Source organism: Aquarana catesbeiana, linkage group LG10 (assembly GCF_042186555.1).
Source record: "Aquarana catesbeiana isolate 2022-GZ linkage group LG10, ASM4218655v1, whole genome shotgun sequence".
Taxonomy (NCBI): Eukaryota; Metazoa; Chordata; class Amphibia; order Anura; family Ranidae; genus Aquarana; species Aquarana catesbeiana.
In genome coordinates this window covers 213,294,104-213,306,247 of record NC_133333.1, presented here as the reverse complement: position 1 = coordinate 213,306,247, position 12,144 = coordinate 213,294,104, and the positions used below count along the sequence as shown (strand labels likewise).

Sequence of the window (12,144 nt, the reverse complement as noted above, 5' to 3'; positions counted from 1 at the left end):
CCATTAACAATGAATGACATAACAAGCAGAACAGGCCTTCTTCTGTGTGCATTTTGTGAATGCAGGCAACATTTTGTGATTTTGCAAGCATTCAGGCATTACTGTATTGTGAACGCACTTTCACTCAATAGCAGTCCATTTGTAATGCGTTACCACGTGCACCTACCCATGCCATGTGTTAAGGCAGCCCATTATTTAACGCAAGCCACCAATGTTAAGGCCATGGATGAAAAGAACTCCCTGCATTTTATAATTCAGTGCAAATGTGTTCACATGGTAGCGCAATACACAGTGCTATAAGCTGCAGTAACCCTGCAATGAAATGTGTTATACCGCACATTACTACAAAGCAGAGGTGTAAAATTAGCCTAAAACACACACATTAGTGAGATTATTTGTAGGCCAAACATATTTCCATAAACACAAAAAGCAGCTTTCTTTTACAGTATAAGAACATTATATAAATGACCAGCTCGCTTTAATCAGCATATTTAGATTTGTGCAATGAGCAATGAAATGGTGTTTTAAAAAGGCTGAAAATGAAGATAATGGAAATGCAAACATTATTTAAAAAGAAGATAAAGCTGATTAAACATTGTTAATGAATTTTAATTACTTATTCAACTTTCATTTAGGCCCCGCTTTTTGTGATGGTTTTAAAAATATTCTGAAACATACATTGTGACACTTGCAGGCCCAGCGGACATTCCTGAATAATGTCTGTATAGTTATAGTTGCTGATGGATGATACTCTGCCTGAAATATAGGTCAGCATCCAAGAGTGAATATACAGATCAATAGGGGGTAGTGAGAGGGGAAGAAATATCAGCTACCAGGGACAGCTCAAGTATTACAGGGGTCTTCTGTCTAAATCATGGGATCAGGGATTTGGCCTTTAATAGTATTAAGCAGTTCAGCAATGTCTCTCTTTGTGTTTTTTAGGTGGGCAAAAGGTGGACAACTCCTGAAGGAGGTGACAGAAGAGACCTTCGAGACAGTGGTGGATTACTCGTTCTTCACGGAGCCAGTATCGTGTGAGGTCACCAATGCCCTGGGCAGCACCAATGTCAGCAGAACAGTAGATGTATATTGTAAGAGTCTGACCTCTGATCTTTGCCCCGTTCACATATTCCTATTGCAATTCCCAGGATAAGCTTCTGTGCCATACATGCCTGTTTGTACATGCCTTACACAATGTACAAACAAAAAAAGACCTAATTATAAAAGGTTAAAACTGATGTTCTACCTTATCTCTTTGCACTTCAACATTGCCACTTTTTCTGCTGATCTTTTGTAGAAGATGCAAATTTAACAAGGAGATTGGCCAAAGTATGGCTAGATGAGAATTATTTTCTTGTGCCAAATGTTATTGACTAGGCCCCCTAGAGTAGTAGTAAAAGAAACTGGATACCCAAAGCAAAAACTTTGCTTATTGCCAACTTTGAGCAATGAGATTTTCACTGAAATTCTCCAGAGTGAATAAAAGGATTGTAACAATTTACTGTTAGTGCAAAAAACGTAGTGACTGGACATAAAGGTGGATCAATAACACAGAATCTGTGGGTGATTTGTCAGTCCAAAGGACGGGATGGTGGTATGACAAGACAGCTGCTGTCCTCAGAGAGAGCTAACTCTGTATGCAGAAAAGAACGAAGAACACAGGAAGCACCACCTAAGTGCATTATTACAAGCAAATTTTAATGGCAAAGTAGCTGTAAACACCCACAAGAGGAAGTAAAAACATAGGCGCATAGAGATCCCGGAAGTAGCCCAGCTGCCCGTGACATAATTTCCGTGCTTTCCATGCTGGTTCCGGGCGCCTTCCTGGTGGCCACAGGACATGCTCCTGACTCTCCGGCCACATTGGAGCCCATTGGATTCTTTTCTTGGACACCTGGAGCCCCGACATCCCACTACAACATCAGATTACAGATGAACCTATGTTTTTACTTCCTCTTGTGGGTGTTTACAGCTACTTTGCCATAAAAATTTGCTTGTAATAATATTATGATATTTGCAAGTGCATGAGTATCCGCTGGTAGGCATGTCCACTGATGCACACAACTCATGTGGAACTACACGCAAACTTGTACAAAGGCTACAACATGGACAATCCCAGGGCACAGGAAAGCATGAGGGGCCCACCAATACCAGAACAGGATGGGGAATAACTGTCAGCTACCTTATGCAACAAATGACCAACTCACTGTTGACCAGATGATGGACCATCAGATGACAAACTTAATAAACAGGAATAAGATAGGTTGCTTACCCCAGCATGGGAGAAGGGGGCAAGGGAGTCAGGTCATCTCAGCAACCAGAACTGACCATTTCCTTTTTTACTGCTTTGCCTAATAGGGCACATTGTCCATTCCCTCAAATTAACGACAAAATAATGAGAATGTCACTTAATTATAAATTGGCTCCTGTCAATTTTATACCAGTGCTGGAGATTTATCTTTGTAGTTTTTGTGCTACATTGTATCTATTTGTAATACATAACAAAATGTCCATTCCACCAACAACGCACTGTGTTCCAAAATATCTTAAAGTGTTTCACTGTTGCTGATTACTCCAGTTGGACCTAGGATGACATCAGAACCAGAATCTGTTACTGTGGACCTTGGATCTGAAGCCACCTTTCAATGTGCCTGGACTGGTAATCCGTCGCTGACCATTGTCTGGATGAAGCGTGGATCTGGAGTGGTATGTACAAACTGTATAACATTGATGTTTATCTGCATAGATGACTACAGATGTTGCTTTAGTGAATGAAAAAAAAAAAAATATTCAGCCCTATTTAATGAACTGTTTTATAATGTAAAAAACATTTCTATAGAGGCCTAGTAGGGCTACTAATGCATGGGTCAACTGGCCTTTTATACCAGAAGCTCTGTGTGTCTCTGTCCTGCTTCAGCTATATTTTTTGATAGATTGGACAGAGCTTAGATCTTTTGTCTGTTTTTTTTTTTTTTTTTTGTACATTTGCCCTTTGGAAAAATTATCTTGATTTCCTGTTCTGCTGATAACTATCATAACCAAGATGTGATGGAAGGTTCCCCTGGTCAGGGACACAAACAGTGATAACAACTTGATGGTAATTCTAACCTTTCCTCCATCTATCGAAAAAAAAAAGTGGGCTTTTAAAGTAACTGGGAATGGTGCTCTTCCATTCCCACTCCTACCACTGACATGCTATGAAGGTGTGGACTTTTTCAGGTTGCAGTTTTTCTAAATGTAAATAATGTGTTGGACTGTATGAGGAATTTAAACGGCTTTTATTTACACAAATATCATGTATTTCCCAAGAATTGAAGTCAGGCTATGTCATGCTAACAATTTAGATGTAAACTGTGCTCTGCAGAGTCACTTAATAGAGCAGCATAGAGTACAGTGATTACAGTGCAAAGAGCACATTTCTCGAGTCACCAAATGTCGTCATTTACTGCAGATGTGAACTTTAGAAAAGTAAATCTGAAAGGTAACTATTTTGTATCACAGGTGTTAAGTAATGAAAACTCCTTGACTCTGAAAAACGTGCGCCAGGAGGATGCTGGAAAGTATGTGTGCCGTGCTGTGGTTCCTCGGGTAGGCGCTGGTGAGAGGGAGATCACCCTGACAGTGAATGGTATGTAAAATGTTCACAATTTAGCTGCCATGGAACAGGTGGTGGGAGTGACTTTTTGAAACAACCATTTAGTTTTTGGTAATTGATAAAGAGATAATAGGCGTGCGCACGGGGTGTGCCGGGTGGGCCTGGGCACACCCTAATCACCCCCGTGTTCTTTCACTGCTGACTGCGGCAACTCGGGTTCGGTCCGGGCGCCGGCATCCCGCACAAACTGCTGTGCTGCGAGTGGGAGGTGATTTTTGCAGGGACAATACAGCTTCTATAGTTCCAGCTGCAGATTCCTTTCGCCACCGGCAAAGTGATATACAGCTGCACCCCGTCTGCCCTCCAGCATCTCTCTTTCTCTAATACCTACCTGTCCCACCACCTATGTCACGATCTTGACTCTGTTACAGAGTTATGGCAACTGTAAAAAATCATCTGCATCCATGTATCAGACACCTTATTCACAAATGTGTCCTGAGGTTCCACCCACCCCCTACATCATTACTTTTTTCCGTAGTGACAAAGGGGTAGGTAGATGGAACCATATTGCGCCTGACACCCACACCTCCACTCCTCCAGACTGACACCCACCCATCAAGGCATTTTAATATTTGCAGAAGTCTTCCCAGGAGCCAGCACACTGCCTGCATTAATGCTGAGGGCTCTTGAGAGGAGTATTGAGGCAGGAAGCTATATACAGCACTCTACTAGCCCCTCTCATCTGCCCCCAGCTAGCCTCTCTTCAGTCAGCAAGCGAATTAACCAACCACATTTACCCACCCCCCCGTCGCCCAATTGATCGCCCGTCACCCGCCAGCCCAGCACCCCCATCCAGGTCCCGGCTTAGATGGCTTCCCCCCTGAATCTCCTCCCGAGTCCCGGCGGTCACTTCTCCTCCCAGCCAATCAGGAGTTAGGACTCCCGGCCAATCGGGTCTTAGGACTCCCGGCCAATTGGGTCTCAGGACCCGCTTCCTGATTGACCAGGAGGAGAAACAGGAAAACATTAGCGAATATTAATTCACTAATGTCACACAACTGGGTGAGCTGTACCCTAAACAGCCCACCATTTTTGAAGCCAATTAGAGCCTCCTCCTCTAATCATGTGCTTATAAAAAAAAAAAAAAAAAAAATTATAAAAAAAATTGGAATCCATGCGTTCAGCACCCTGCATGTAGATTAGGGGGCGGGCGCATGGATTAGGGGGGCAGCAACCCCGCGCCCCTAATGGACGGGTCGCCACTGCCTGTGACTGAAATATCCTTTGGGCGATGCATTACCCAACCTTACGCTGCATTGAGTAAAAGTTAAAGGAAAGCTTGTACATGCAGCAATGTCATCTGAAGGTGCTAAACATGTGTCTGATCTTTTAAAGCTACAGTATCTCACAAAAGTGAGTACACCCCTCACATTTTTGTAAATATTTTATTATATCTTTTCATGTGACAACACTGAAGAAATGACACTTTGCTACAATGTAAAGTAGTGAGTGTACAGCTTGTATAACAGTGTAAATTTGCTGTCCCCTCAAAATAACTCAACACACAGCCATTAATGTCTAAACCGCTGGCAACAAAAGTGAGTACACCCCTAAATGAAAATGTCCAAATTGGTCCCAAAGTGTCAATATTTTGTGTGGCCACCATTATTTTCCAGCACTGCCTTAACCCTCTTGGACATGGAGTTCACCAGAGCTTTACAGGTTGCCACTGGAGTCCTCTTTCACTCCTCCATGATGACATCACGGAGCTGGTGGATGTTAGAGACCTTGCGCTTCTCCACCTTCCATTTGAGGATGTCCCACAGATGATCAATAGGGTTTAGGTCTGGAGACATGCTTGGCCAGTCCATCACCTTTACCCTCAGCTTCCATAGCAAGGCAGTGGTCATTTTGGATCTGTGTTTGGGGTTGTTATCATGTTGGAATACTGCCCTGCGGCCCAAACTCCGAAGGGAGGGGATCATGCTCTGCTTCAGTATGTCAAAGTACATGGTTCCCCCAATGAACTGTAGCTCCCCAGTGCCAGCAGCACTCATGCAGCCCCAGACCATGACACTCCCACCACCATGCTTGACTGTAGGCAAGACACACTTGTCTTTGTACTCCTAATCTGGTTGCCGCCACACACGCTTGACACCATCTGAACCAAATAAGTTTATCTTGGTCTCATCAGACCACAGGACATGGTTCCAGTAATCCATGCCCTTAGTCTGCTTGTCTTCAGCAAACTGTTTGCGGGCTTTCTTGTGCATCATCTTTAGAAGAGGCTTCCTTCTGGGACGACAGCCATGCAGACCAATTTGATGCAGCGTGAGGCGTATGGTCTGAGCACTGACAGGCTGACCCCCCACCCCTTCAACCTCTGCAGCAATGCTGGCAGCACTCATACGTCTACTTCCCAAAGACAACCTCTGGATATGATGCTGAGCATGTGCACTGATCTTCTTTGGTCGACCATGGCGAGGCCTGTTCTGACTGGAACCTGTCCTGTTAAACCGCTGTATGGACTTGGCCACCGTGCTGCATCTTAGTTTCAGGGTCTTGGCAATCTTCTTATAGCCTAGGCCATCTTTATGTAGAGCAACAATTCTTTTTTCAGATCCTCAGAGAGTTCTTTGGCATGAGGTGCCATGTTGAACTTCCAGTGACCAGTATGAGAGAGTGAGAGCAATAACACCAAATTTAACACACCTGCTCCCCATTCACACCTGAGACCTTGTAACACTAATGAGTCACATGACCCCGGGAAGAGAAAATGGCTAATTGGCCCAATTTGGACATTATCACTTTTGTTGCCAGCGGTTTAGACATTAATGGCTATGTGTTGAGTTATTTTGAGGGGACAGCAAATTTTACACTGTTATACTAGCTGTACACTCACTACTTTACATTGTAGCAAAGTGTCATTTCTTCAGTTTTGTCACATGAAAAGATATAATAAAATATTTACAAAAATGTGAGGGGTGTACTCACTTTTAAGAGATACTGTATGTCATTTTTCTTTTTTGCTAAGCAGATCATTGTCTGTATATGCTGAATGTGCTGTAAATCTGTTCTATGCCCTGAAAAAAGACGTTTTGTACTTTTATTTCTTACAGTGAGGCAGGTTTAGCTAGATTTTTAATATTAGAGATGTGTTTATGATTCCATTAAATAGGCAGAAAACTATTTTCCTGGGCTCCGCAGTGCATGATAGTAATCAGCTTCCACCATTAAAGAAAGGCTTTATTCTGTGTAAAGATGGAGGTGCAGTCAGCCTGATTGGAAAGGAAATGGTGTTATGTACTACTCTGTTATACAACTAAAGAACTAATGCAACTTCCTAAAAACAGATAGGAAATATTCTACATATCCTGTGCCTGAGACCCCCTCCTATATTCCAGGCCCACGCTGTAACTTTAGCTCTAATGCCGAGTACACACGATCGGACTTTACGGCATACTTGGTCCGGCGTACCGGATTTCGTCGGACAATTAGATCGTGTGTGGGCTCCAGCAGACTTTGTTTTCTCAAAAGTTTGACGGACTTAGATTTGAAACATGTTTCAAATCTATCCGACGGACTCGAGTGCGGTCGAAAAGTCCGCTTGTCTGTATGCTAGTCCGACGGACAAAAACCGACGCTAGGGCAGCTATTGGCTACTGGCTATGAACTTCCTTGTTTTAGTCCAGTCATACGTCATCACGTACGAATCCATCGGATCGTGTGTAGGCAAGTCCGTTCATTCAGAAAGTCCGTCGTAAAGTCCGTTGAAAGGTCCGCCGGGCAAAGTATGCCGTAAAGCCCGGTCGTGTGTACGCGGCATAAGAAGGAGCTCTACCTGACCCTCCACTATCCCACAGTCTAATGATAGCACATTGGCTGCCCCATGCTGCACTTGGATTGGATTGTGGAATGAAGATTGCTGGATATCCTCCCACAGCTATCCAAGATGGTGGCACCCAGCAGTGGGAACCTAAGGCAACCATGTGGATTGTTTTCTTGTAAACTTGTTTTGTTAACAGGATGTCATTTCTGTATCAGCTTCGATAGATCAGAAAGGTGACAGGTTCTCTTAAAAGATGAACTCCAGGCAAACAGCTAAATATGCAGATTAAAAAAAAAACATATGGGAGCTGTTTTACCTTTGAAATGATTTGTATTTCTGACCTGTCTGGCAGGGCAGGAGAGATTTTTAGATTTTCTTTGTTGCAGTTCAGTGACACTTCCAGGTCTTGTCCCTCCACATACCTGCGACTATGGATTGCGAGCATAATTCCTTCCAGAAACATGCTTGTAATCCAAAGCACCTGTATATCAAAGAGAATGTCCCCATAAGAAATAATGGAAACTTAAATGATTCGTTCCACAACCATCTATTCATAAATCCTTCAGTTTATAGTCCATATAAAAAGATTATAGCAATGTGATGGGTTGTGTAATCATAAAAAGCTTCCACAAGGGGATTAGAAGCAAAATCCATCAGAAGCTACAGAGTATAAAAGAGAAGAGAGGCGTCTCTAAGACCCCTTTCACACTGGGGCGCTTCGCAGGTGCTACAGCGCTAAAAATATCGCCTGCAAAGCGCCCTGAAAGAGCCGCTCCCGGGGGCTTTCACACTGGAGTGGTGCGCTGGCAGGACGGTAAAAAAAGCCCTGCTAGCAGCATCTTTGGAGCGGTGAAGGAGCGGTGTGTTTACCGCTCCTCCACCGCTCCTGCCCATTGAAATCAATGGGCAGCCTTGCTATACCGCCAGGTATTGCAGGTGGTTTTAACCCTTTTTTGTCCGCTAGCACGGGTTAAAAGTGCCCCTCTAGTGGCTGAATACCTCCTACCTAATACCTAAAAATAGCAGCGCTTTACCGCTGACGCACCCACCGCCCCAGTGTAAAAGGGGCCCAAGTGTAGCAATATGGTTACATTTAACCACTTCAGCCCCGGAAGATTTGACTGCTGAATGACCGGGCCATTATTTGCGATTCAGCACTGCGCCGCTTTAACTGACAATTGCGTGGTCATGCAATGTTGCACCCAAACAAAATTGACGTCCTTTTTTTTCCCACAAATAGAGCTTTCCTTTAGTGGTATTTGATCGCCTCTGCGGTTTTTATTTTTTGCGCTATAAACAAAAAAAGCAGCAATTTTGAAAAAACACAATATATTGTACTTTTTGCTATAATAAATATCCCCATTTTTTTTTTTTTTACAAAAGGACATTTTTTCCGCAGTTTAGGCCGATATATATTCTTCTACATATTTTTGGTGAAAAAAATAGCAATAAGCGTATACTGATTGGTTTGCGCAAAAGTTATAGCGTCTTCAAAATAGGGGATAGATTTATAGCATTTTTATTTATTTATTTTTTTTTACTAGTAATGGCGGTGATCTGCGATTTTTTTTTATCGGGACTGCGACATTATGGCGAACACATCGGACACTTTTGAAACACTTTTGGGACCATTGGCATTAATACAGCGATCAGTGCTATAAAAATGCACTGATTACTGTAAAAATGTCACTGGCAGTGAAGGGGTTAACACTATGGGGGCGATCAAGGGGTTAACTGTGTTCCTTGGGAGGTGATTATAACCGAAGGGGGAGGGGACTGACTAGAGGAAGTGACAGATCGTAGTTCCTAGCTAATAGGAACACACGATCTGTCACTCCTCTCAGAACAGAACAGAGATTTGTGTGTTTACACACACACTTCCTTGTTCTGTCCCTCCTGCTCGCGATCGTGATCGCTCGTGGCCAGGGGTCATCGCGACCGTCGCCCACGAGCATCGGCACCCCCACAGTGCAGCGAAAGGCGCCTGCTATCCCGATCCCGTGAGCTGACGTATAGCTACGACGGTTCGCAGGATCGTGCTGACCTGCTGCTGTAAAATGATGGTGGCTGGTCGGCAAGTGGTTAATGAAGGTACAACACTTAGCAACTCACATGGTTGATGAATAAAAGAGGCACATCTAAGTATGCAGGCATCTGGTGTAAAGTTGTCCACATAGACCATCCTCCGCACCGCCGGCTCTCACTGCTGTCACTCTACAATCGTGACCGGGGAGACTACCCTGCAGTAGAGCGATCTATAAGCGAGGCTTGAACCGCTCATGGAGCGCAGCGTGGAAGGGACGACGTCGATGGTGGTGCGGAGGACGGTCTATGTGGACAGCTTTACCCCGGGTACCTACATACTTAGATGTGCCTCTTTTAATCATCAACCATGTGAGTTGCTAAATGTTGTATCTTCATTAAATGTAACCATATTGCTACACTTAGAGGCGCCCCTCTTCTCTTTTATACTCAGTTGTGGCATGACGCTACTTGTATATCAAGACAAAATATATTTAAAAATGTTGCTTGTCTTGCAAAACACTCTCAAACCAAGGTTTTACTGTACATGTGATGATGTATTAATAGATACAGAACTGAATTAATTTGAGTCCATTATATCTGCCTGGAGTTCAGCTTTATTCTACATTCCAAAATAATGTGAGAGAGATCTGATTGGTTGCTATGGCCAGTGTGGATACCTACTTCTCTAGTTACAGGTATGACAGGTTGCTGCTGTGACACTAAAGGTTATTCATCAGTGCAGGGTCCTGAGTGATGTGTGGATGCAGAGTGTCGGCCCGTTCACCATCTGGACATATCTGCGGTCGCTCTCAGGCAATTACAGTCGGCGTGGTAAAAGATTTGTTCTCATGAAGCCTCCAGTGTTTGTCACATATTTTTCCAGTTTTCTAATCTCGTGGAGGGTGAAACGATGATGCTAAAATCGCAGTTCCTCGCTGTCTGTCACGTTCTGCTAAAAACACTTTCTCTCGTCAATCCCCTTCCTGACAGAATCATATTCCTGGTCTAGGAAAGATCAATAGACAGAGCTGACCATGGAGGATAGAAGTGGTTTTGTTCCGGATAACACACATCACAACCGCACGTTTCCCTCCTTACCTTCCAAGAGGAAGAGCAAGGAATATGTACACCCAGCCCCTAGCAGCATTACAAATTATGGGAGACATTTATAAACCTTGTTCTGGATGAAGAATTCTGGTTTTACTAATCACATACAACCCTACTTAATATTTATATTCGAAAAGTATCATTATAAGTGGTTGTGAACCTCAGACATGAAATATGAACAAAGCATATCCCTCTATAATGTGTACTTGTCTCAATTAAAAGCACTAAGTGCCATTTCTGTCTGCTGCTTTGTTCCTTTGCTATCAGCATTAATCACTTCTGACACGTTTTCCTGACACAAAGAGAAAAATGGTGACAGGGGAGGGACCTCCAGCCTCAGCTCTGTTCCTGTGAGCTGTGTAGAGGGGGGTGTGTTTGTTCCCTCCAATCAGCTGTCAGAGTTCTTCTCACTGAACTCTGCAGTGTAACATCAGCTCTCCGCCCACTTTTTTTGGAACTCTCAGACAAGCTTATAAAGTAGGCACATTGAATGGATGTAGAAAGAGAAGCCTGAAGACTTATGTAGGAGGACTTGTTTAATCTCTGTGTATCCCCTGAGGCCTGTCACTTGTGGTGACAGGCCACATGAACATGAACAGGCCATGTAGAACTATAGGCTAAACTCTTTTTTTCCATTTTGGATAGAGCAGGGAAGGGTTGTAACCCCTGTAAGGTTTATTTTTGTTCTCTGTGTCCCATTGGGGAGATTTGCCTTCGCTTTCTGTCCCATAGCCAAAACAGGAAGTGAGAAGAAATCCCTGCAAATGAAAGGAATCTCTTGGCGACCTCCAGGTCACCAGAACTAGTGTCCCTATTGGAAGATTTCCCCTCTATTACTGTTCTGATTCCACCCCAAAATTTGGGATTTTCTTTTACTTTCATTTTCAATGATAATGATAAACAGGACAAATAGGGAGAGCGGATCTCCCTAAGGGGGGGCACAGACAGCAATAAAAACATGACAGGGGCTTTACTCCATCTTCACCCTATCCAAAACTTTAAAAAAAAAAGTTTTGCCCTTAGTTATACCTTAAAGTGTTACTATACCCAGTAATATGAAAATAGTTAATACCCCCCCCCCGCCAGTGCCCACAGCTTATAAATCTTCTTTTTACATTAATATACTGCCACTATATACCTTTTTGGTTGATCTGTATACCGCGGTTACATGATAAACAGCAGAGTTTTTCCAGTGCTGAGAGTTCAGGAAGGAGGAGATTTCCACTAGTCTGTAAACACGCCCACATGTGTGATGTCAATATCATGTGACCTGGCTAGCTCTGAGAACAAATAAATGTTCTCTCCAGCATAAAAGACACAACTGAGCATGTGCAGGTTGGCTACGCTGCCTGTGTTAGTTGGCCTTCCCCAGATAGACAGTGCAGGGAGGGGAGGATCTGTGCATACAGGATCAAACAGCCTTTTTACACAATGCAGAGGATTAACTTCTTAGGTTCCACAGTGAATATATGAGTATATACAGACAGATTTTACTGTTGTGGGTTTAGTAACACTTTAAGGTTTACAAACACTTGCTGGAACTGGTGAGAGTCAAGAGAAGGGCAACAAAGCTAATAAAGGGTCTGGA

General features: G+C 43.5%; 1 protein-coding gene across 2 annotated transcripts in view; it reads left to right on the top strand.

Moving 5' to 3' along the window:
• Positions 1–12,144, top strand: part of KIRREL3 (kirre like nephrin family adhesion molecule 3) — a 1,308,166-nt gene that overhangs the window by 1,122,794 nt on the left and 173,228 nt on the right. For both annotated transcript variants that reach the window (XM_073603284.1, XM_073603286.1), the window contains exons 8-10: positions 943–1,091; positions 2,579–2,706; positions 3,502–3,628. In XM_073603284.1, the coding sequence (XP_073459385.1) occupies positions 943–1,091; positions 2,579–2,706; positions 3,502–3,628 (404 nt within the window). The remainder of the gene's footprint in view (positions 1–942; positions 1,092–2,578; positions 2,707–3,501; positions 3,629–12,144) is intronic.